Source organism: Babylonia areolata, chromosome 21, assembly GCF_041734735.1.
Source record: "Babylonia areolata isolate BAREFJ2019XMU chromosome 21, ASM4173473v1, whole genome shotgun sequence".
Classification (NCBI taxonomy): Eukaryota; Metazoa; Mollusca; class Gastropoda; order Neogastropoda; family Buccinidae; genus Babylonia; species Babylonia areolata.
This window is the reverse complement of record NC_134896.1, coordinates 27,542,822-27,568,993: the sequence shown is the minus strand read 5'-3', so window position 1 is coordinate 27,568,993 and position 26,172 is coordinate 27,542,822. Positions and strand designations below refer to the sequence as shown.

At 38.9% G+C, this 26,172-nt stretch overlaps 1 protein-coding gene across 1 annotated transcript in view; it reads right to left on the bottom strand.

The window, feature by feature from the left end:
* The window catches only part of LOC143296042 (EH domain-binding protein 1-like), a 121,122-nt gene that overhangs the window by 94,294 nt on the left and 656 nt on the right, over positions 1-26,172 (bottom strand). Inside the window, exons 2-15 of the mRNA XM_076607788.1 lie at positions 25,162-25,275; positions 23,850-23,907; positions 23,068-23,217; positions 22,392-22,573; positions 20,196-20,479; positions 15,823-16,046; positions 13,925-14,250; positions 12,779-12,851; positions 10,659-10,825; positions 10,206-10,254; positions 8,168-9,033; positions 7,343-7,376; positions 5,814-5,975; positions 5,222-5,363 (exon numbers count right to left, since the gene is read on the bottom strand). Of these exons, the coding sequence (XP_076463903.1) occupies positions 5,222-5,363; positions 5,814-5,975; positions 7,343-7,376; positions 8,168-9,033; positions 10,206-10,254; positions 10,659-10,825; positions 12,779-12,851; positions 13,925-14,250; positions 15,823-16,046; positions 20,196-20,479; positions 22,392-22,573; positions 23,068-23,217; positions 23,850-23,907; positions 25,162-25,262 (2,818 nt within the window). The 5' untranslated portion in view covers positions 25,263-25,275. The remainder of the gene's footprint in view (positions 1-5,221; positions 5,364-5,813; positions 5,976-7,342; positions 7,377-8,167; positions 9,034-10,205; positions 10,255-10,658; positions 10,826-12,778; positions 12,852-13,924; positions 14,251-15,822; positions 16,047-20,195; positions 20,480-22,391; positions 22,574-23,067; positions 23,218-23,849; positions 23,908-25,161; positions 25,276-26,172) is intronic.

Sequence of the window (26,172 nt, the reverse complement as noted above, 5' to 3'; positions counted from 1 at the left end):
AGAGAAAATGTGTGTGTGTGTGTGTGTGTGTGTGTGTGTGTGTGTGTGTGTGTATGCATGCATGCATTTGGTTATATGTCTGCCTTTCTGTCTGTGAAACAGTGTGCCTTCCTCCACTTAAAAGTAACATATTAACCCAATCTTTCTGAACCTTTACAATCTACTAAACATGTGAGGAACATCAAATTAACAACTACAAATAATCAAGATACACAAGTGTCCTTTTCCTTTCGCCTTCATCTGTCTCTGAAAGTATAAAGCAAAGTAACTAACACATTTGACAGCAATGCATGAATTCAATATCTGACAATTGTGCATAAATATTACATAAATGTTACCAGCATGAACAAAATTATGCATCTCTCATACACAAGTATTCTTCTTTGAAAAAAATATTTTCTCATAATCAGTTATATGATGTTCGTTCATAAGTACAAAATATGTGTACACTTCCCTTATATGTATGTTTGTGTGAACATGTATGTGTACATGTGTGTGTGTGTGTGTGTGTGTGTGTGAGTGTGGAGTTGTTTTTGTTGTTGTCTTTTGTTTTGTTTTGTTTTTTGGTGTGTGAGTGTGAAAACATAATTCTTTGTATCTGTCAACCCCCCACCCCCCACCACCCTCCCCTCTCTCTCTCTCTCTCTCTCTCTGTCAAAATTTGTTTCATTCTCTCCCTCTTTACCCACTACCACCTCCCTCTCAGTCCAATTTACTCTCCTCTACTCGGCGTCCACAATCTGCTTTGTGAACACAAACTCCATCGACAACCACATCTGGTGTCACAGGGAAACACACAAGCATCAGCAACTGGTGTGAAGGGGACTCAACAAAAGGGTATGGGAGCCAACAGCAAAGTGAGAGCTGTATATCAATGGTTTCTCCATTGCAATGGTATTTCATTTAAAGCTCAGTCTTTTGTGAAGGACTATAACTCTCAAACCAGGAGGAAAGATTGCACTGGCTGTTAGTGCTGTAGCCTTGAGGACCATCCAAGCACCAACTGTCTTGAAGCCCTCTTGGCCAAGAGAGTGGGGATGTAACTCGGGCAAGACACTCTCCACTATATTCAAATTCTAGCCCAGATAGTCGCAACAGCAGTTGTCACCTCTGCTGTTCTGATGGTTATAGTCAAACACAACTGACAATCATACTATGGATTCAACACACACTGAAGGATTTCCATTCTCCTACATCTGATATTGTTTAAACAAAAGACACTAACAACAAATTAATTCCACACTTTACCATTTTCAGCAAGTGTTCACACAAAAACGTAGTGATTATTTAAACTGTTAATTCTGAAATGTTAGATGTTAAATGTTTACTTTATGATGTTCTGCTGTCAGTTAAATAGTATTTAGACTACCTCATGGTAACAAACTGTGCAACAGGTTTATTAATATGTACAACGTTATTTTAATGCAAAATAAAATCTACAAAATAATTAGTCATTTCTGACTTTTTCTGTTGCTGTTTGTAGTTAGTTGCTGTTAACATGGCTGCTGATGGTGTTACTTATATTTTGTTTTGTTTGATGTAGAGTGAACCGTTCACTGCTAGTACAACATACATAACGTAAATAATGATACAAAATAAATGAATACAATTTTATTCTGTCAAAACTGCTGGTGTAATACACAGCATTAAGTGTGTATGTATACAATATACATAAACATGGAAGAAATACATCCAGTGTGAATGCTGAAAATGGATATTTGACAGAAAGAATGAAGAAAATCAACAACAAAAACTGAGAACTGGAACATTAATGTGAGCCAATGTCAAAAATTTGATGCAGCCAGTCTGTGAACTTTATTATTTACTGAATATGGTGTGACCAGGAAATGTTCTTTTCATATATATATATATATAGAGAGAGAGAGAGAGAGAGAGAGCAACCAGTAAATGAACAGTTCCTATTTACACAATTCGTTTTCTGCCAATTTATTATCTGAAAATAATTTTCAGAGATCAAACACATTACGTTCTAAAAGAAACCATAGAAACAATTTGCTACCTTCTGGCATTAACTTTCTTTAAACAATTTTTTTTTCTACTTGGCAAAAATATCATAAAAAACGACATTTAAAAAAAAATCAGTAGGTTAAGTAGCATAGTTTATTTTCATATACATCAAATAAGTAAAAACAAGAGTTTAAAGTTGTGTGAATGCATTAATTGTACAGTACAAGGATTCAAATTTACAAAATGAAAAACCCAATACCACACACTGAATAAACAATATTCTATTTTTGGAGTACTCATCCTACCCATAAAAAAGAGCTTTTTGCCTTCTCTTCTTCTTTTTGCCCCTCCTCATTCTTGTACTTGTCAACAACGTTATCAACAGCAGCAGCATCACCACTATTAACTGCAAGTCATTTTGTCATCGTTACTGCTATCTATGCACACAAGATTACAGATTAGTGTTATTGTTGATATGTTATGCATTACATTACATTATATGATATTACATGATTGTTATACTTTATCATAGTATAAATCATAATAATGTATATAACATTATTACATATCTAATAACACAAATGATGATTACTGACACTGAAAATAATTGATGTTTTGAAGTTTTTGTTACCAGCAGTAGAAATGGTAGTCAAAATAGCAGCAGTCGTTAAGTTCATCTGCTACCATGTGTCAAAATCACTACTAATATATATATACAAAGGCACGAGTGACAAATACACACATATACATCATGGCGATGAGGAGGCTGGCACAGTGACCACCACCACAACCCCAAGCCACAGGAATGAAAACCTTGGCACCACAATTGTCCACACAAATCCAAACAACAGGAAATCAAACTAACAAACCATCAGCTGGAAATGACTGTGCTTCATAGTGTAATACTCTGCATCGGCTGGAAAGAACATACTGAAATCAAAATATGACCACATCATTTAGTGGAGATGTCTGGATGTGGTTTTTGACAGGAAGTGGGTGAATCGATGTTTATTTAAATAATGTGACAACCACCTCCGAAATTTTTTTCATCGGTGTTTCTTTTAGTGAGAGAAAATTTAGGAGACAAGTCAAATCTGTGAGAAACTGCTTTTTCTGTTCTTGTTTGGGTTTTATTCCGTCTTTGCTCTTAATTCAAAGATCTTTGGGGATTATTACTGTGCTGCACACAAATGTGCCCTTACTCTCCAAAGCAATTTCTTCCTTTCCTTCTATATGTACTTGAAATTCTTGAGTCTCATTTCTTTCATATCTATTTCATTTCTGAGACAATTGTGGTGCCTCTGCATGGGGCAAGAGCCAAGAAGGGACATGCAATGGTTACCTACCACTGAGAAAACGCAGCCCACATCGCAGATGATAGGCTCTGAAAGCCAGTGCTTGACAACCCAATGTGCACACACACACCAACCAGTTATCATTGGACAACACCAACACACTTGAAAAAAGCACATCTTATGATCTGTGATTCTGCTCGCACGCACACACACACACACACACCAAAGGCAACACAACAACCAGTTATCATTGGACAGCACTAAACACACTTCAATGTAGCAAGACATAATCTGTGTTCCTGCTCGCATGAATCCAAAGTTCCACACATGCTTTACCATTCCAAAACTTATTTGTGTTTTCTGCTCTACAGATATCCCAGTTTGAACACTGCAAGAATAATCCAAAATAGCACTCAGAATTCATGAAAAAGCATTGACAACAGATTCCAGATTACCAGCACTGTCTCTTTAAGTGGGTGTGGCACAACTGAGCGCTATATTTTCTCTTTGAATGAATACTTACATATCAGTTTGAAAAATACTTAAGGCAAACAACTGATTCTCTTCACACCTGTCAACCAATCCCTTTTTTTTGTTGTTGTTTTTTTTCTTCTTGTTTTATTTTGCTATCCTTCTCTTTTATGATTTTGCTCTCAGGGGACATCATTCCTTCCAAATATCAGTAAAGAAAGACACCCGGAGACAATTCCTATTAAGATATACTGAATATATAACCTGAAGGACTTCAGGAAAGTAGAATCAGAGACCAATTGCATTATTTTGTTGTCCCCCCCCCCCCCCCCACCTCCCCACCCCATCACCTCCCCCCATGCCCCCTCACCCCTGCCCACTCATCCACAAATACACTTTTTGCTTTTTTCTTTGAACATACCTTTGGATTCACTCAACAGAAACATATGATCACATGCCATATAAAATTTCTTCACTGCTGACTACTTTGACATAAAAGTACAAGCTGATACACTTTTTTCTAGCAGCATTCACAGCCTTGAACATCTTCCCAACAAAACCAATGAAACATAAATAAGCAAGTGAAATAACGAACAGCTTAATAAAGAGGAGTAGTGTGTAAAGTTGCAAAAAAAGGTGAAGCATGAAGTCCATATTTCATCAACATATGTGGCTGTGGCTGGTATACGCTATGATCTGATCCATGACATTTCCAACACTACCACTGATGATGAGTCTTCAACAAAAATGAATGAAAACACAATTACATTTCTAATGCAGTAAACAAGACAGACAGAACTGACACACAAATGCAAACACACAAAGAAAAACAAAACAAAAAGGCAATGAAAAAAAAAATGAGAGTTTTCTGCTACACGTAAACCTAAACATAAAACAAAACATGTGCCATAATGACAACACAACATCAATTCAGTTTGTATTAGAAGAGTGTGTTTTTCTGTGGTTGTTTTTTCTCGACTTTTTACTGCAATGGGAAATAATTCAAACAAAAAATAAAATTCTTTGCAATAAAAAGTAGGAGGGAAAAAAAGAAAAGAAAAAAAAAGAAGCACGCTGCAATCAAAATATGCAAGAATCTGACCAAGAAACAATGACGACCTGTCAGATGCAAAATAAATTTCACAACTCCACTCAAACTTCCCCTAAAAAGTGTAAAACAGTAAACTGTTAGCACACAAATTAAACTAAATCAAACACAAGCAGGAGCAATTGCCTGTAAAAAAAAGTGCATGACTGAAATATCCCAAGCATCTGGATGAACACATCAACATGCACACACATATCATGCACATGTGCATGCTTGCATATGCATTCACACACACACACACACACACACACACACACATACACACACACACACAACATGCATACATATAAATGTGTACACACACACACACACACACAACAAAATAATAAGTTAGCTTTCACCCAAGTGAACAGCTTCAATCCACAGCTCTCCTGCCTACCTGGCTCCAAAGACGCGGACCTGGAAGAATCCTGGCTTTGCTGGTCTGTCGCTTCCGCTGTCTCAGGTGTGTCCTGCGAGGTTCGAGCCTCTGCCAGCAGTGCTCTTGCTCTCTCCCTCAGCTTCTTCTGCCTCTCTTCCTCCTGGAGACAAGAGTGCAACGCTCGAATCCCTATCACACATGTCCTGTAACTTCCAAAGGCCAAAGTTTCCAAACTGAACAATTTCACACATTTTACATAAAAAAAATACCATAAATAGATTCATCTCAAGTCTGACCAAAACCATGACACAATGCAATACAGGCCAATACAATAGAGGCTGAACAGTGATACAGCTGTGTGACAGGACAGATTGAAGAAAAAGAAAAGTAGCTCAGGCACACTTTCTTTATTTTGAAGTCACCTATCACCTATCAAAATGAAAGCTTTTGATGCCTTTAGCTGTTATCTGCTAATCAACATAACTTGCGATAAACAGACAAGTAAACAATGCTTTATATTTTTGGATTTAATAAGATAAGCCACAGCACGTAAAATGGTAATCTGATAGAGATAAGCTACAGCACACAAAATAACAAGCATCAACAGCACCTTGGTATCAATGGCAGTGGCTGAAGCGCTCTTTGCAGACTGGGATTCTAATACAGGGGAGGTAACAGGGCTGCGTCCAGCTTGCGTTTCGTTCCGTGCTCTCTCCAGCAACTGTTTCGCTCGTTCTTTCAGCTCATCATGTCGGGAAAGAGGATTGATAGCCTGACATAAGCCAACATGGTCATGGTTACAGTTCTTGTTTATCATACTGAAAGAACACGTACCGTAAAGTTCGGTCTATTGAGTGCACTGGTATATAAGGCCACACCCACTAAATTTTGAAAAAATTTAACTTCATACACACATAAACCACACTGGCTTATAAGCCGCACTTATTACCGGTACTGGAACACATACCGATACTACAAAAAAGCTGTCAATACTTTAGGTTATGAAATAAACACAAGCGGAAACAACACAAAGAAAAGCAAGCGAAAATACTGCTAGTGCCACACACACACACAAAAAATAAACACAACGAAAATAAGATCCATAATTTAGGGATAGTTAAATTTATTCAACGTCGTCCTGCTCACTGAATCCACTGAAATCTTCGTCTTCAGTGTCCGAGTTGAAGAGAACCAGCGCAGCTTTCTCCGCTATCTTGTCACTGACTTCAGCCTCACTTTCACTTGATGAACATGAACGTTGGGTTACGCTGCTGGTCAGGCATCTGCTTGGCTGATGTGGTATAGCGTATATGGATTTGTCCAAATGCAGTGACGCCTCCTTGAGCTACTGATACTGAAACTGAAAATGAACATGAACACAAGGTGGAGGTTGCTGCTGGTTCATCGCTTGCACTGTCGTCTGCTAGGTCGACTGCCTTCAATTTGAAGGCTGCATCATAGGCATTTCATTGCGTTTTCAGCATGATGTGGGTGTGCGCTTGAGAAGAGTAAACCTGAATGCTGATCTCAAGGCTTTAATGTGTGCAGATTTGATTTTTAAATCGTGAACAGCAATGGACAGAAATCATGATTTCGGTGAGCTGAACTGGAAGGGAAGCTTAGAATGGAACGTGACACTCCTGGGATCATTAAAATCCTCAAATAAGCCGCATCATTGTATAAGCCGCAGAGGTTGAAGCTGGGAGATAAAGTTGTGGTTTATAGACCAAACTTTACAGTATGTATTCATGCATACAAGCGCGCATGCATGCTCACACACAAACACACACAAATTCACACACATAAATTCAATACACATGTACAGTATATACACACAAGCCATGACCATGACCTTCCATGAGGGATGACAGCAAAAAAACTTCTTGCTATATCATCTTTGCATTGTGAAAGAAATACTGTTCATGACTATTTCCCAACTTGATAGTGACATTCTGGATCAAGGAGTGACATTTCACCTGAGTGAAGGAGAGAACATAAATGGTTAGACCAAAAGAGTGTTCTCATGTAATCAGTCACCACACACCCACACACACATACACACCTCCCTACACAATCACACACACACACACACACACACACACACACACCTCCCATCCCCCACATGTCCTGTTAACTCACATCTTTAACTGGAGATGCAGCTTTCATTGGTGACCTGGAACATATCACACACAATGATTACTGTGATCACTGGTGATAAAATAACAGTCTTCTGGATTTAATAATGTATTCTTCTTAATTAAACATCACCAAACGCCAGAAGCAAAATGTTCAGTGAAGGGATCCAACACACCACATATCAACATTTGATGGGCTATCAAGCCCTGACGAGGCTAACCAGAGCGTTGTGTCAATGCATAGATCAAGAATCCCCCCACCCCCCTCCCTCCCCCCACATCCCAACCCAGCTCTTTTTTCTTTTTTTTTAAAAGCAGATGTGGTGTAGTGTATACAAATCACACACTTTGACACCTCCTTCAAGATGAAACTGAAATATGCCTAGACTATAACCAAAGTTTGTTAGTTCACACTTCATACTGATCAACAACAACAAAATTATTGTATCTAACACATCTGTCAAGAAATTATACTCCTCTTTTATTTCACACAGGTTTTGTACAATACTGCACATTTTTCTGCACCTCTACATGACTACATGAAGTTTGCAAGTGGCTATTCTCTCTCTTTATATATATATATATATATATATATATATATATATATATATATATATATATATATATATAATATTTATATATACTTTTATATATATGTGTGTGTGTGTGTGTATTGTGTGTGTGTGTGTGTGTGTATTGTGTGTGTTTGTGTATGTGTGTGTGTGTTTGTGTGTCCCGCACATATGTTTGCAAGCAAATGTATATGTTTTCTTATACTGCTGCCATAGCTGTTGTACTGTATTAGTAGCATAAAACTGCAAACACACACCTCTCAGCCGAAGCTGCTGGTTGACTAGTTGATCTGGCCTCCTCAACTTTCGCATTTGCATCATCGTCATCATCAGAATCAAAAGGATTCATCAGCTGTTTGCGTGTCATCAGTTTGGGCTTTTCTCCCTCTGCCCCTGGCTGCTGTTGTGGGGGTGGTTTTGGAGCTCTACGTTTCTTGTTGGTGGTTGTTGCTGGTGGTGGTGACGGCTGACTCACAGAGTCTGCTGACTGGTTTTGGGTCAGCGGTTTGGAAACAGCCGAAGAATCTGGTTTCTGTTTGGACACAGACACGGATTCCGCTTCTGGTGTGGAAACAGGTAAAGTATCTGTTTTTGGTTCAGATTCAAGTGATGGTTCTGCATTTGGTTCAGACACAACCACAGGTTCTGCCTGAGGTTCAGGAGTGTCTGTTTCAGACACTATCCCTTTCAATGGTGTTGACGTGGCTACCGCCTTTGCTGACTGGATTTCCTGCTCCACATCGGCGGGCACACTTACCGGTGAGCTTTCCCGATCTGACATCTTTGCACTCTGCCCGTTATCACTGCTCGCTTCACTGGACGGGGAGGACAGGCCCGGAACCAAAATCTTTCGCAGGTTGGGAGGACTCGGGGCTTTCTCCTTCCGCCCGTACATCTCCTCGGAGACCCGCTTCTCATCGTCCACATCGCGTTCCCCCAGGGTGTAGGTGCTCTCGCTGGAGTTGGTGCCGATCTGGATGACCTCCAGGGCCTGGCCGGTGAAGTAGGAGCGCAGCTGATGCAGGTAGGTCATAACGCACAGCTTGTCCGGCACCGCTAGCATCACCATGTCTGACGGCTCGATCACCTTGGGGATGCCCAATGTGGCTGCTGCGTCAAATGCCTGACAACACACATGCAGTGTCAAAGACCTAACAACACACACATACACAATCAAACCCCTAACAACACACACATTTTCAGCATCAAATGCCAAACGAGACACATATAAAACATCAAAAGACAAAAAACAACACTTACACACAGCATCAAACACCTAACATTAGTAAAAATGCACAAACACACCGCATAAAAGGCTTTATAACACACACATACAGCATCTAATGCCAAACAACACATAAATATACAGCAAAAGCCTCACAACACAAACATACAGTGTCAAAGGCCTTACAACACACATATACAACATCAATGGACAAACAACACTTATACACAGCATCAAAGCCTAACAACATACATACAGCGTCAATCTCTTGACAACACACACAGACCATGAAACACATAACAACATACACATACAGCATCAAAGGCCTAACAACACACACATTTTCAGCATCAAACGCTCAACAACACACATATACAGCTTCAAAGGCCAAACGACACACATATACAGCAACAAATCCCTAACAGAACATATATTCAGCATCTAAGATTTAACAACACCCACAAATAGCATCACAGGCCAAACACCACACATGCAATGTCAAAGACCTAACAACAAAATCATACAGTAACAAAGGCCTAACACCAGACATACAGCACCAAAGATTTAACAACTTACACAAATAGCGGAAAATGCCCAACACCACACATACAGCATCAAAGATCTAACAACACACACATATATAGTATCAAAGGCCTAACAACACGCATACAGCATACAAGATCTATCAGCACACACATATACAGTATCAAATGCCTAACAACACGCATACAGCATACAAGATCTAAACAACACAGGCATATAGTATCAAATGCCTAACAACACACATACACCATCAAAGATCTAACACAACAAATGTTTAACAATGAACAAGGCAATTCCTTTTAAACTTCAAAATAAAATGGAAGAAAGATTCCCTTTAAAGTGATGTGACAAAGTAAAATTCATAATGAAAGAAAACATCCCCCTTTTAAGTTCATGGTGAAATAAAACAGATTCCCTTAAAATTCACAATGAACTTAAGAAGAAACAGATTATGTTTAAAATTTCTGATGAAATAACAGATTCTCACCAAAAGAAAACTTCACAGTGAAAATAATCATTTCACTTACAATTCTGTTATTGGCCTTGATGTCATGGGGGTTCAACTTGTCAAAATCTCTGTAAAGAATAGAATAAAGCCCAAAAATGAAATGAACAACTGCTTAACAACATAAACTCAGATGCTGCAAAAGTCTTTTTTTTATTTTACACATTACCATCTAAAACAGGGGTTTGGGGTATGTTTGATGAGTGTGCATACATAAGTGAATGAATATCTGTTTCAGATAAAATACCAGGTTCTGTATGTATCCTCTGTTCAGTGTACAAAAATAAACTTCCTGTCACAAAAATTATTCCAAGCAACATTTCAGCACAAACTGCAAACACACACACACATGCACACACATACACATGCATGCACACACACACGCACATGCACACACACACACACACACACACACACAAATAAACCAAGCAACCAAACACACCAAAGACAACAACGCAACAGAGTACAAACTCACAAGAGGTCAGGTCGGAAGTGGTGGATCAGAGCACAGAAGGCCAGGCCGTTGCGCCAGGAGGTGGTGAGGTTGGTGATGCGCACCCCCCGGTACCCACCAGTCACCTCACGACACCACTCCAGCAGCTCCTCTGAAGTGTTGCTGGGCTTGGACACAGAGGACTCGCCCTGAAAACAACGTGCAGTTCAGCTCAGTTCAGGAAGCATCACTGCAATCGGACAAATCCATATACGCTACACCACATCTGCTAAGCTGATGCCTGACCAGCAGCATAACCCAACATGCTTAGTCAGGCCTTGAGGAAAAAAAACAAACAAAAACATGCATCCAGGACCCCTCGCTGTCAAGCTGTACCTTCCTCCCTTCCTTCCATTGAGTGAGCTACTGATACTGATACTGATCACAATCATCTGTTGATTCTTGTCACTAATGGTGGGAATCTGCAAGAAGAAGCAAACATTCATTCTATCCCTTAAAAAAAATAAAGGAATTTTAAAAGGACCTTTATTTCGCAATATCTAGGCCAGATCACTCCAGCTAGTGAAGCACTCCCCAGTAACAGTTAAACCACGACAACACAGCTCCAGCCTGTCATTTACCTCTACTTTGATCCATGATCCTTACGCTAAGAATTCCAAATATTACTGAACTCTTCTTTTTTTCTTTTTTTTTTTTTTTTTGAAAGCTGAACATAGGCCTGCATCATAACCGAGTGGTTAGAGCGGTGAACTTCCTTCTTCTTTTATTTCCGTTTCTCAATGTATCACTGCGTACAGACAAATCCAAATACATTACTCCACATCTGCTGGGAAGGTGCCTGACCAGCAGCATAACCCAACACACTTAGTCAGGCCTTGAGTGCGTGTGCATATATATGTGTACGTACCAATAGAGTGGATTTCTTCTACAGAATTTTGTCAGACGACAATCCTTTTGCTGCCATGGGTTCTTTTTCAGTGTGCCAAGTGCTTGCTGCACATGGGACCTCAGTTTATCATGTCATCCGAATGGCTAGATGCTGTTTGATTTTCCAGTCAAACTTGGGAGAAAGGGTCAGACAGGGATTTGAACCCAGACCCTCACGGACACTGTATTGGCAGATATGTGTCTTAACCATTCTGCCGCATTCCTCCTAAACTCTAAGCTGAACACAGGCCTGCACCATAAGCAAGTGGTTAAAGCACTGGACTTTCTTCTTCTTCTGCAGGTTGTGGGTTGCAGCTCCCATATTCAGTCATATGTATGAAAGGGCTTTTATGTATATGACCGTTTTTGCCCTGCCATTGGGGCTGGGCTTCCAATCTGGGCATCCTGGACTGGACCCACCAGTGCATGTTAAACAGATGTGCAGACTTGCTAGTTCACAAACCCTCTTTGTGTGCATGTGCATGCTGAAGATAACAATAAACAGGTAAAAGATCCTGTTATCCTTAAAAAAAAATTTGGTGGATTGTTGAAAGACCGAAAAAGTCAGCAGAAAGATTTTTGTGTGTGCCAAAATTCAGTGAACTGGAGACTCCAAAGCTCTTCACTTTGTTAAACATCCTTTACCATGGGATATTCACAATCAGCTGAACAGAATACAACCAAGAAGCCAAAAAAGAGAGGCACATCGTTATGCCTCTAACATAAACATTTTGAACCTTAACAACTCCACCACAGAAAAAAAAAAATTGTAAGCATTCCAGACAAAATCAAAAGCCAACAGCAAAGCGAGAGCTGTATGGTGAAAGGTTTCTCCACTGCAATGGGAATTAATTCACAGCTTAGTCTTTTGTGGAGGACTGACTCTAGAACAAGAAGGCAAGATTGCACTGGCTTTTAATGCAGCAGCCTTAGGGGCTAGTTGGCCTTTGGGGACAATCCCAAGACTGTCTTAATCCCTCTTGGCCAAGAGAGTTGTGATTTACTTGGGCAAGACTCTCTCCACTATAATGAAATTCTAGTCCACATAGTCAGGACAGCAGCAGAGATAGATAGATAGATACACACACACACACACACACACACACACACACACACACCAAGTTAGTAATGTCCCACCTGACAAAGAACACATCAAGATGAGAGAAAACATACCAGGGGCAAACAAAGATCCATGCCTCAATGTTAGCACTGACCTGGGAAGCAGTCAAGTCTTCGGCAGTGGAACTGAGGCTCAAGTCTCCAGATGCCTGTCCTTCAGCTCCAGATCTGAACAGCATGGTCAAACCATACATCTTCTTTTTTCTCTTTTTTTATGTGTTGAGGAGGAGGGGTGGGGGGTGGTTAACCAGGAAGGGGCGGGGGGGTCAACCACTGGGACCTTGTCTCAAATATATATCACAAGCACTATTTTCTCAGACAATAAAAACAAGCAGATATTTTTAAGTACATGACATTTGAGATAAACAGCACTTTTTTTTCTTTTCTTTTTCTTAAGGGGGTTTGGGGTCAAAGACAATAAAAACAAGCATTTGTTTGGTGAACATATTACATTTCTCCTCTTCCAAAAAAGAATCAAATAACAACAACAAAAAAAGGAATGTGATTGTAAAACTTCTAGTCCATCATATAGAGTACACATTTCTAAAAAAAAATTTAAAAAAAAAAAAAAGGAAAAGAAAATGTGAACCAAGTTATCATGTTATCCATACTTACATCAACTTAACTTTACGTCTCATACATGAGTACATAAGTGCGTCCTTGTGTTGTAAATTACACATTAGCACAAACGTCCTGAACAAATTTTCTTTAATTATCAGTTCATCAAAATAACCTTCAAACCATAATTTACTTCTCACCAGAACTGACTGAAACATTCATGCTGAACACTGTCGGCAGTGGAAAAAAAAAAAAAAGCTTTTATTTTATCAAGCATCAACAAACCTTCAAACCACAACTCACTTCTCCACAGAACTGATCGAATCATCCGTGCTGAACAATGTCGGCAATTAAAAAAAAAAAGAAAAGAAAAGAAAAAGTTTTTGAACTATCCATGCTGAATGCTGTTTGCAGTTACAAAAAAAGAAAGAAAAAAAAAAAGAAAAAAAAGCTTTTATCTTATCAACTAATCAACATAACCCTCAAACCACAACTCACTTCTCCACAAAACTGATCGAATCGTCCATGCTGAACAATGTCGGCAATTACCAAAAAAAAAAAAAAAAAAGCTTTTGAATTATCCATGCTGAACACTGTTGGCAGTTACAAAAAAAAAAAAAAAAAAAAAAAAAAAAAAAATTATTTTATCAACTAATCAAAATAACCTTCAAACCACAACTCACTTCTCCACAGAACTGATCGAATCATCCATGCTGAACACTGCCGGTGGAGTGATAGGCCTGACCAGGTTTGGCGTCTTTTCCTCTTCAGGTGTGGCTGGAGGGGTTCCTTCATAGATTGGCCGCTCCACTGCCGACTGCGACGACTTCAGCGACAGGTTGAACTTGTTACGGCTCGATTTTCCATCAGAATTTTTGCTGGACATTTTAGCAGGCAGAGTGGAAAACTTGGGCTCACCCAGACGTTTCTTGGGTTGGGGCTTGGTGGCTGGTGTTTCGAGGATGGAGTCGTCTTGCGTTTTGTTCACGGAGCTAATTTCTTTTTGCTGCTGGAGGGAAAAAAAAAAGGGGGGGGGGGGGATGGAGTTATTTGGTTTGTAAGTTAAGATGATAAGGTTAACTCAATAACTGACCTTCTATGTACGCCATCAAAAACATGTCAGTGAGTTTATATACTGCAACAAAAAGAGTTTTTCCTCAAATGATTTTTGTTTCTTTTTCTCATTTTTCAAGACTATTTCTGGATTCCCCCCCCCCCCCCCCCCCCGCCCCCTCCCTGCTTTCACTTGGGGTAAAACTTTTAATTATGTCTGACAAAAAAATACTTAAATCAGTATAAAGTACAGACATTCATGACGCATTATTAACACAGAATCTCACACCATTCAGCACCAAAGAAAAAAATCAAAAGAAAAAATCAAACATATCTGCTCTGGCTGGTTCCATCACTGAAAATCTACTGCTTTTTAGAGGACATGCTGTTGTGATTGTCTGTTTGACTTGACAAGTTCTACGCATTCTCTAAAAACAAAATATCAACATTTAGTCTACAAAAGTACTGGAGCTTTACACAAATGAAAACCTTCCGATTAAAGCCAATTTAATCTGGGGAGTTTTTTCAAAGCTTTCTAAATATTCCCAATAATTGCTTAGAACTCCAAAGAAACAAAGTTGCTTCCCTTTGACCACAAAGGAATCTGTCGGGCAACAAATTGGATCAATTTTTAATGAAACATCGACTGTCAATCTGAGGGTCCCGGGTTCAAATCACGGTGACGGCGCCTGGTGGGTAAAGGGTGGAGATTTTTACGATCTCCCAGGTCAACATATGTGCAGACCTGCTAGTGCCTGAACCCCCTTCGTGTGTATATGCAAGCAGAAGATCAAATACGCACGTTAAAGATCCTGTAATCCATGTCAGCGTTCGGTGGGTTATGGAAACAAGAACATACCCAGCATGCACACCCCCGAAAACGGAGTATGGCTGCCTACATGGCGGGGTAAAAACGGTCATACACGTAAAAACCCACTCGTGTGCATACGAGTGAACGCAGAACAATAATGAAACATCAAAGCAAATTGCTTTTGTCTTGACAGTTTAAGATCTGCATATGTGAATGTTGGTATTCAAAATCGTTGAAACTCTATGTGGAGATACTGAAGTCAATACTTCATGTTAGCTCCTTGGGTTATTAAAACGAAAAGAAAGAAGTGTCATGCATACCATTAACAAAACTTTTGATGTTAGCAACTTCAGAACATGATACCAGCCACAGAAGAGCAGAGATACAGAGTTATGGACTGATGACAGGGAGACAATGCGTCTGAACCCCATCAGAAGTCTGAGAGTATCAAGGTTTTTTTGTCACCACTACCAAGACATTTGTCTGAGTATCATTTGTTTTTAATCATCCCTACCAAAACTTTTCCAGAGTTATGGAATCTAATGGCTGTGGAAAGACTAGCCACTCAATCAAGGAACCACACAATCAAGATATACAAACTCAATGAACACAAAGAATGCTCATTACACGTATCCAAAAGCAGCCAACAAACTATTCAACACCCTTTCAACCAGTACCAACTACTTACTAAAACCAAATCACTAAAAAATGAGTCACCTCATCTTCATCTTCTGCAAACGGGTTGCCAACACCTGGAGATGAGGGTTCTTCAGTCTCTTCCAAATCCTCAAATGGATTGACAGATTTCTCAGGCTGAGAAGGGGGGTTTGGAATGCTCTCCACTTCCTCTTCCTCTTCGTCTGACCCAAACGGATTGGGAGGTGGTGGTGCTCGCCTCTTCTTTGGTTTCACTTTCTCAAAAATTGGTGCTTTCCTTTCAGCTGTGATAAATAAACAAAATCCAAAACTTTAAACAAGCATACAAAGTTAGAAAAATAAATTTGAAAAATCAAAAATGGTAAACGAATAGACAGGAAAATAAAATAGGATGCTTGACCATTCTTGGTTTTCTTTTTAAAAGAAATAAAAACAACAACAAATGACTGAATAATTGCACACACACACACACACAAACACACACATCTAATATATATATATATATATATATTTATATATATAAATCCATCCATATCAATATCTATTCTATATCTATCTATCTGTATATATATATATATATATATATATATATATATATATATATATATATATATGTTTGTAAATATGGAAGATGAAATTCCTTATATGACAGTAATATAGATAATTGTCCCAGTTCATTAGAGAAAACTTCAAGAGTAAATCATTCACTGACAATATTCAATTCAAAGGCATTTTACCCCCCAGAATAAAAACAACATAATGAATTAAAGTTGTAAAGAACTACAGTTTTGCACAAACATACACACATAACTGGAAACAAAATACTGACAAAATGTATACATCCAAAAAACATTAAACAGGAAACCAGCAAACAGTTTAACACAGGATATAATCACTTTCTTCTGACCTTACCAGGCCAATATCACGCGTGAAATTCAAACTTTATTTCTGGCTGAAACAATCTCTGATATTTTCTATAATTGTCTGTTACATACTACTGAACAAAATATATTTAAAAACTGTAATATGTATTCTCTGTTCGGAGCATGCTCCATTTTTCTGCAACATGTTTTGACATGCTACAAGCATGAGTCACTGAACCAAAAAGATACTGAAACTGGAAACTGAAGATGACAGCCCAGAACCGTGTCCACTGAAAGAGTGCTGTTGTGGCCCTGTGGTCCTCAAGGAGTCCAAAGGAATAATTCACTTCACAACCATGGGCCATTGAACAGTGCCAATCATTTCATGTAAGCCCGCTTCATACGACAACTGAATGTGGCTGACAACAATACCGGCTTAATTCAAAATCTGAAAATGGAGAAATCTTAACTTCTACAATGGCCGCACTATGCTGTGAAGCTCAAGATGTACAGCCTTCAGAAATGGGGCTGAAAAACAGGCAGTCAGACACCAACCAAGGACTAATTCTGTTCCAAAGTTAGCCATGCAGTGCACTTACTGTCTCACACTCAGTTGTCAGCTGTCAGTTACAGGATCTAAATTTAATCTGTGGGTCTTTCATACTGCTCATCTCATTATTTTGAGAACATATTTCACAGAAAACACTGCCCTGTCACATAACACTGTTGGACACACTGTATGACACAATCATGTGTTCCTGTTTAATAACTGACTAGTGCATAGCCATTAATGTCTATGCCTTTCACTACAGAATCACAAACACTATAATTGACTTTTTGCAAGTTGGCAGATACATGTATATGCACTGTACAACAAGCAGCAGAAGAAAAATAATGACCACTGCAGGCAGAGAGTACTAATCTATGCAGGCACATAACACACAGTTCTACACAAATAGAAGTAAAGTAAGGAATGTGGCTTGAGTCACACTTACAAAATTTAGCCACTACATAATGAGAAATATGTAATTCTGGCTACTGTATGGATTGTATCTATGTTAGATCCTGATATCGATCTTTGTAATGGTTTTCCACACACAGCCATTTTGATGAAATCAACCTAAAAAATATAACAGAACAGAGTGCAAGAAACAGAAATATGTGCAGTGTGCTTCCTCAAACATCTGAACTGTGAGTTTCATGGCTCCAGGACTCGCGTTCTCAATAAGACAGCGACTGCAGCGGAACTCTTGCAGTCAAGAAAACTCTCCAGTCTGGAACTCTTTCAGTCAAGAAAACTCTCCAGCCTCTTATTTCAAGGCATGGAACTGATACTTAATGCAAAACCATATAAGGTTCAATGACAACTTGCCTCCTGCTATCAGTGAGACCCCACCCCCACCCCACCCCACCCTACACTTCCATTGAGTTACAAACCAAACAATATCAAAGACATCAATAAGATAACACCAACCAAAAAACTGGGACTGCCTGTAAAATGTACATGAACGCAACAAATTTGCTACAAGTATGGTTTCTGGTGAACACAATCCATGCACAGGCATAAACATGGCTTGGTGACATACGTGCAAGGATTATAATAGCACATGCTCTGAACTTGTTGCCAATAATGAACCATGTCTACAGGAGTAAAAGGTCTTTCAAAAAATACTCCACAAATAAAGTACACAAAACTGACATGAAATAAACTGCAACAGAATCAAAATAAATAGAAGCACTATAAGAAAAGAATCAAAATAAAACTGAATGGAAAAACACATAAATTATAATAAAATTATATAGAAGATGAAATAAAAATATAAAGCAAATAAAGCAAAAATAATATAAACAGTGAAACAAAATACACAACTGATATACAATGCATACACCCAAGAGGAAGATAAGAACAATTAACAAATAAGGAAAGCAAAATACAAAGAACGATGCACACATAACAAATACTTACAAACACTGCATGAAACTGTTTTACAATGAAACTTGCTGCAGAAACCTTTCAAACAGTTAGTAATATTCCTTAGATACACAGCTCAGTGTGTGTGTGTGTGTGAGGGGGGGGGGGGGTGCCCATGGGTAAGCGCATATGTTACTATGCAGAATGGGCTGCACAATACTGCAGCATGTGTGGTTACTTTTATTTGGATATGTTGTTTACTTAAGTATGTGTGTAAGTATGCATGTGTGTGTGTGTGCGTGTGCAAGTGTGTGTGTGCGTTTTCTTTTTTTGCCCCGCTTTTTTTGTGAAGTCAATCATCTTCTGAATGGTATACCTATTTTTTTCTCTGTGTGTGTGTGTGTGTGTGTGTGTGTGTCCTCTACTGTTTTGTTCTGTCTAATCTGATTGGCAACTTTGAAAGTATGACTGGGTAAGAAAACAAAAAAAAAAGGATTTTTTTTAATTTCTTGCTTTTTTAATCATTTTTATGAATGATTCCATTCAGAGAACCTTAATTTTTTTTTAAAACTATTTCCTCCCTATTTACAAAGCAAGGGAAAAGACCCCAAAAAAAGTCGTCCACATTGGCCATTCAGCTGACTAATTCAAGTGAAACCAATGGACCAAGTTCACAGTGAAATTACCTCCCTTTACCTGTCAGCTAAGCATGTCTGGTCACTGTCAGTGCATGTCTGCATGAGTTATCTGGATAGCAAGTATCAAAGTTATATCTGTATAAGAGTACCAGTACCCTTACTCTGTGTGAATGTGTTAGCACATGCACATATTTATGTTTGAGAATACTGTCTTCATAACTTCTTTTCAGAATATGAAAGAGATCATCAAATTTTGATATCCAGCTCACAATGAAATTGCCTCCCTTTAACTGTTGGCTAAGCAAGTCTGGGCTATCATCTGGACAGAAAAGTATGAAAACATAGGTATTTTAGTATACAAGTATTTTTTCTGCATGTGCACGTGAGTGTTGGAGTGCATGCATGTTTGTATATGTCAATACTTTCATCATTATGTCTAAAAGTTGTGGTCTGATTTACATCCTTAAGCTCACCTACATGAATCATCTGACAATCAGTTTTGTCTTGTTCACTGAAAAATCATATTAATTTATGTTGTTAATCACTTCAGGTTTTGAATGCTCAAACAAGTTGGAAAAAAAGGGTCATCCAAACCACAGTTCAAGTGTTAAAAACCTTGGAGGTTATCTGTTAAACTGATGCTACATGACATGCTGATTAGAGACAACTGAATACAAAATGCAAACACAGTTTGTTATTTTCTTCTTCTTCAGCCAATTTCTATTATTATCATAGTTTTTACTGTAATTTTCACATCAGAATCAGGATACATAATATGGATTCAAAAAACAGTTTGACATATGTGGAATTTATATTCACAGGGTTAAAAAGAAAAGAATAATCATGTAAAAGAGTAATATCAAAAAAGTTATTCGTTTTCATACAGTATTACTCTGACACTTTACCGGATCAAGGTATCTCCTTATTCCCCATACTCTCTCCCACTAGCAAGTTTCATCACAATCAAACAGTACAAAAGCAAATAAAGAAAACTAAAAAAAAAAAGCTCAAAGCAATCACCAAAAGGATTCAAGGCATCATCGTCATCATCATCATAAAAATGATGATGACGGTCAGGCAGTCCAGAGTCATCGTCCTCCTCAAAAGGATTACCAGCATGTGAGTCCAGCTGCTGCATTTTGCTGGTGAACGACTTCACCTCCAAGCTGAACTGCTGGCGCCGACCCTCCGGACCCCCCTCACCCCCGTTGTCCTCCTCCTCATCCTCCTCCAGGTCCTCCAGGTTGCCAATGTCTGCTTTGCCCATGGACATCAGACTGGCCACGCTCTGCATGTCCTCATCTCTGTCAACAGGATGGGAGCAAAGTGCTCAGCAAGAGTGAACAAAGACCAAACCGATGGGAGGTGAATACTGATCACATGTGAACAAAAACCAAACCGATGGGAGTTGAATACTGATCACAAGTGAACAAAAACCAAACTGATGGGAGCTGAATACTGATCACAAGTGAACAAAAACCAAACCGATGGGAGCTGAATACTGATCACAAGTGAACAAAAACTAAACCGATGAGAGCTGATTACTGATCACATGTTAACAAAAACCAAACCAAATGGAGCTGAATACTGATCACAAGTGAACAAAAACCAAACCGATGGGAGCTGAATACTGATCACATGTGAACAAAGACTGAATCAATAGGAGCTGAAAGCTGATCACATGTGAACAAAAACCAAACCAATGGGAGCTGAACGCTGATCACATATGAACAAAAACCAAATCGATGGGATGGAAGCTGAACACTGATCATATATGTACAAAAAACAAATCAATGGGAGCTGAATACTGATCACACGTGAACAATGACTGAATGGATATGAACAAAAACCATACTGATGGTATGGAAGCTGAACACTGATGTGAACAATGTCCAAATGGATGGGATGAGAGCTGAACGCTGATCAAATGTGAACAATAGCCGAATGGATGGGATGAGAGCTGAACGCTGATCAAATGTGAACAATAGCCGAATGGATGGGATGAGAGCTGAACGCTGATCACATGTGAACAATAGCCGAATGGATGTGATGAGAGCTGAACGCTGATCACATGTGAACAATAGCCGAATGGATGGGATGAGAGCTGAACGCTGATCACATGTGAACAATAACCGAATGGATGTGATGAGAGCTGAACGCTCATCACATGTGAACAATAACCGAATGGATGTGATGAGAGCTGAACGCTCATCACATGTGAACAATAACCAAATGGATAGGATGAGAGCTGAACGCTGATCACATGTGAAGAAAAAAACAAATCAATCAGATGGAAGCTGAACATTGATTACATGTGAACAAAAACCAAACCAATGGGAGGTGAATACTGATCACTTGTCAACAAAAACCAAACCCATGGGAGCTGAATACTGAACACATGTAAAAAAACAAACAAATGGGACTGGATGGGAGCACAATGCTGATCACATGTGAACAACAAACAGAAGTGAACAATAACCAAATCGATGGGAGCATAACTTTGATCATATCTGAACAATCACCAAACGGATGGGAGCTGAACACTGATCACATAATAACAATCACCAAACACATGAGAAAAGAACACTTATCACATGATAACAATAACCAAATGGATAAGAACAGAACATTGGTCACTTAATAACAATCACCAAATGGATGAGAGCTGAACATTGGTCACATAATAACAGAAACCAAATGGATTGGATCTGAACATTGATCACATGTGAGCAAAAACCAAACCGTCAGATGTCATTAAATACTGATTATAATGCTGGTCAAAATACTAGTCTCACCAATAGATGCAAGAAATACAATCGTTTCTAAAGATTCTACATCATGCTAAAAATTTATCATGCCCTTATAACGAGGACAGCTGGAAAAAAAATCTTACCAACATTGTTACCCTGCCAAGTTTCATTATGCTCACATTTACTGTTGCCAAAACAAAACAAAATTGTTTTATTATCACACACACCAACACACACAAACACATACACACACGCACACACATGCATGTAAATCATTCAACAGAATTAGTTTTGGTGGTATTTATAACACAATTTAAGCGCAGTAATAAAAAAAAGAAAAAAAGAAAAAAAGCAGAATAAAAACACACCCATAAATAAGTCTTTATCTCCCTGTGACGTTCTCACATGGGACTATTGACATGTATCAGATATCCACCAAGCAGGGAGACAAACACGACCCACTCACGTGGCCTTGCCCTCTCTGAGAAAGACGCAGGAGAGGGTGAACTGCAGCGAGGCAGACACCACTTTCTTGCTGACTGGCTTCAGTTTCAGCTTAACATCCACCTCGGAGGGCATTGGGGTGGCGTACTGCTTCATGTTCACAGTGCCACTGGCAAGGATCTTCTTCTTCTGTCCTTTCGAGTGCTGCAGTATTGTGGACAAGGATTTGCATACAGATAGGTCGGCGCACGCGCGCACACACACGCACACACACGCACACACACTCACAAGCACATCTGGACACACATTAGACGTAATGTACGTACACTTAAGCACACGCAAACATGCACACATCAATGTACACATGCACACACACACCTGCTTCACAGTCCAGTTGGGCATTTGCTCCAATTGTCTTCTTCTCTCCCTCCCCCCACCCCATCCCCCCACCACCCGCCCCCCAAAAACTCTGTGAAAAGTCATTTGAGTGCCGCACAAATTATCAGCATTGAATTTTGGTTTTGTTGATATTTTTTTTGTTATTTTGTAACTTGCACTCTTTATGTTCTTGCCCCTTTATACATCATTATATGCATCTTTTTTTCTATTTGAAAATCACTCTATCTGAATGGATGCTAAACTAGAGCACACACACACACGCACGTGCACGCACAACAGAAGTATCAACAACATCTTACATCCTCAATCACAAAGGTCCACTCCTTGTCTTCATACTCAGAGTTGCGCGAGTCACGGAAGAGGGTGACCTGAATCTCCACTTTCTCATGTACCGTCCACACCACCTGGCCACAATATGGGTTCTGCAGGGTGGGGTTCCAGGTGTGAAGCTATAACACATCAACACAACTCCTGTCTTTTTTCAACTTTACCGTAACATAAAAGACCATCAATTGGAACAATGTAAGTTATAACTATAAGTACATAAGATCATGTAAGTACGTGCTTAGCATTTTGAAACAACAAAATGACCTTGTTATCCTTGTCCAATCCAAACAGAGCCCAAGCACATAACAGATCAGTCTTGCAATGGCTGAAGGCAGTGAAAACAAAAACAAAATAAAATTATGAAAAAGTTCTCTTCCACTTGACTATAAGCAATAAACAGTACCTAATAAAATCATGCGAGACACGTTCTCAGATGCAAACAAGTCTTATTAATTATGTTTTCCCTGAAATAGAATCATACCCTTTTCTGGCTTTTCTCAACTATATTTCATTTTTCACAACAAAGCAGACCTTACAAATAAAACATGTATATATACGTCACTGTGTAAAATGCAAGCATTATCAAAGCATGAAGAGGAAACATTATAATTATGAATTAATCATATGAATAAAAATGCTGAGATTAAAAGTCTGTAAAACACAAAAATTCAAAATTGTGCTAAATGCAAGTTCGCCACTTTCTGCTGTTTAGCATCTGTGATGATTATGTGTCTTGACTCTTGTCCACACCAACCTGAGACGACTTCTGTCTGTTTCGTCTAGTCCACACCACACACAGTTTGTTAGGTTGCCTGGAGAGAAAAAAAAGAAAAGAAAAAAATATTGTATGACACAAGTATCATGAGCAACAGAGAAAGAAACAAATATGGAGTTTGTGCAGGAAAACTTTAAAAATAAATAAATAACAACAACTGACAAGCCAATTGATGAGTATCATACAGAAAGTAAACTCAATCTGAAAATATGAACAGTGACAAATTCTTACACTAAATATCACCTTTCTTTAAATACAAAATCTGTTTTGTATGATCTCATTTTAAAATCTGCTACCGAGGTGATGCTCTGCAAAGAAAACATACCAAGACATATGCATAATAAAATATATTTCAAAGAAGACAACAATTTGTGAAAAGGGTGTGCCAGAATATCTGCTGTAAGCTGAAAATAGACAGAACCCTGCAAACATGTAAACAGCAGAAAAAGTAGTGACTACGCACTGAGTTTCAATACTGAAAAGCAAAGGCCCATCATTAATAGATCCTGCTTTCATGCCATGGAATCAACAGAGATTAGTAAACTCACAAACTCATTTCTAGATTACTCAAGGTGTCACCACACTGCAATTTCATATGCATCATGCCACCATGTTTTAAGCTAGAAGCATAGCCATGTGTAAATAAATATATATATATATAAATAATTCAGATGTGACAAAAGAATATAAAACACCACAGACCAATGGATAAGGCCGATACAAGGGCAAGGTTTAAAAACTGAAACCCTGGTGTATCTGCTTTAAATCAAATAATTCAACACACCCCAAGACTGAAATTTATTGTTACTATAGTTTCAGTTTCAGTTTCTCAAGGAGGCAAAACCGAGTTCAGACAAATCCATATAAGCTACACCACATCTGCAAGGCAGATGCATAATAGCAGTATAACCAAATGCGCTTGTCAGGTCTTGAGTGCATGCTTATATATTTGTGCACCTATCAGAGTGGATTTCCTTTTACACAATTTTCATTTTGCCAGAGGACAACACTTTTGTTGCCATGGGTTCTTTTTTAGAGCGCCAAGTGCATGCTGCACACAGGACCTCAGTTTATCGTCTCAAGTGAAAGACTAGACGTTCAGTTTGATTTTTCAGATGAACTTGGGAGAAAGGGTGAGAGCAAAATTTGAACGCACACCCTCACAGACTCTATACCGGCAGTTGAGCGTCTTAACTATTCTGCCACCTGGCACCTTACATTGTTACTGTAAAGGACACAATGTAAAATGCTGTTCAAATAATAAATAACAGTGGACATCGAATGTGCTTACCATTTTTTGGTGCATTCCACAACCAGTTCCTGATAGGAGGCAGTAAACTGAAACTTTGCAGCAGACTTCCCAACACGCTGAAGACGTTTCCACACACTCATGATACTCTCCTATCTGAAATGATTTTCTGGGGGTTGTTATTTGATCAACTCAACTCACAACACATGTACCATAGCATGCACACAATTGGGCACATGCGCAACATTTGTGTTTATCACATCTTTTGCTATAATCCAAAAGATGTCTGTCTCAAATACATACACACATTTGTGTGCATTAATTACTGTATGTGAGAGACTCCAAGAGAGTGCACACATTTCTGTAAACATGTTTAAAATAGCTCCAATTAAGTTCTTCTTTCTATAAGGTAGGCATTGGAACTGAAGAGATTTTGGTTGTTTTCTTTTTTTTATCATTTAAAAGGAGCAGTACTGAAGGCAAGGGATTAGTACCACCATGAAAACCATAGACTGTATATTGTCCATGAGCATCCACAAATTCAAACAAGTGACATGTTGCACAAAATGCATCAGCCACAGTCATAACCCCAAAACAACAACAACAACAACAACAAAACAACAAAAAACTCTCAAAAGACACATCACTTTTTTTCTCTCTCTTTTGAATCAATGCAGTCAACACTTGCTGCTTGAGGTGAATGTACTGGATCAATTGCCTTTAGCACAGTTGATGAACATCAGCCAAAAGCTCTGATTTTCTTTTATGTGCCCCACATCCTATCCTGCACCCTGTACTTAAAAGCCAATCCAGTGAAACACTGCAGTATACATGACCATCACATCCTTCCTGGTGAGCGTTACTCTACTGATAGAACAGCTCTTTTGAAAGATGATCAGAGAGCTTTTTATTTCAGATTACTAAAATCCATGTATGCAGACTTTCAGGCAACATAGTGTAAATAAGTGAGTGTTGACTTAGTGCTGTTGTGCTTTGCTAAGCTATGGAGAGAGAGAGAGAGAGAGAGAGAGAGAGAGAGAGAGAGAGTGTGTG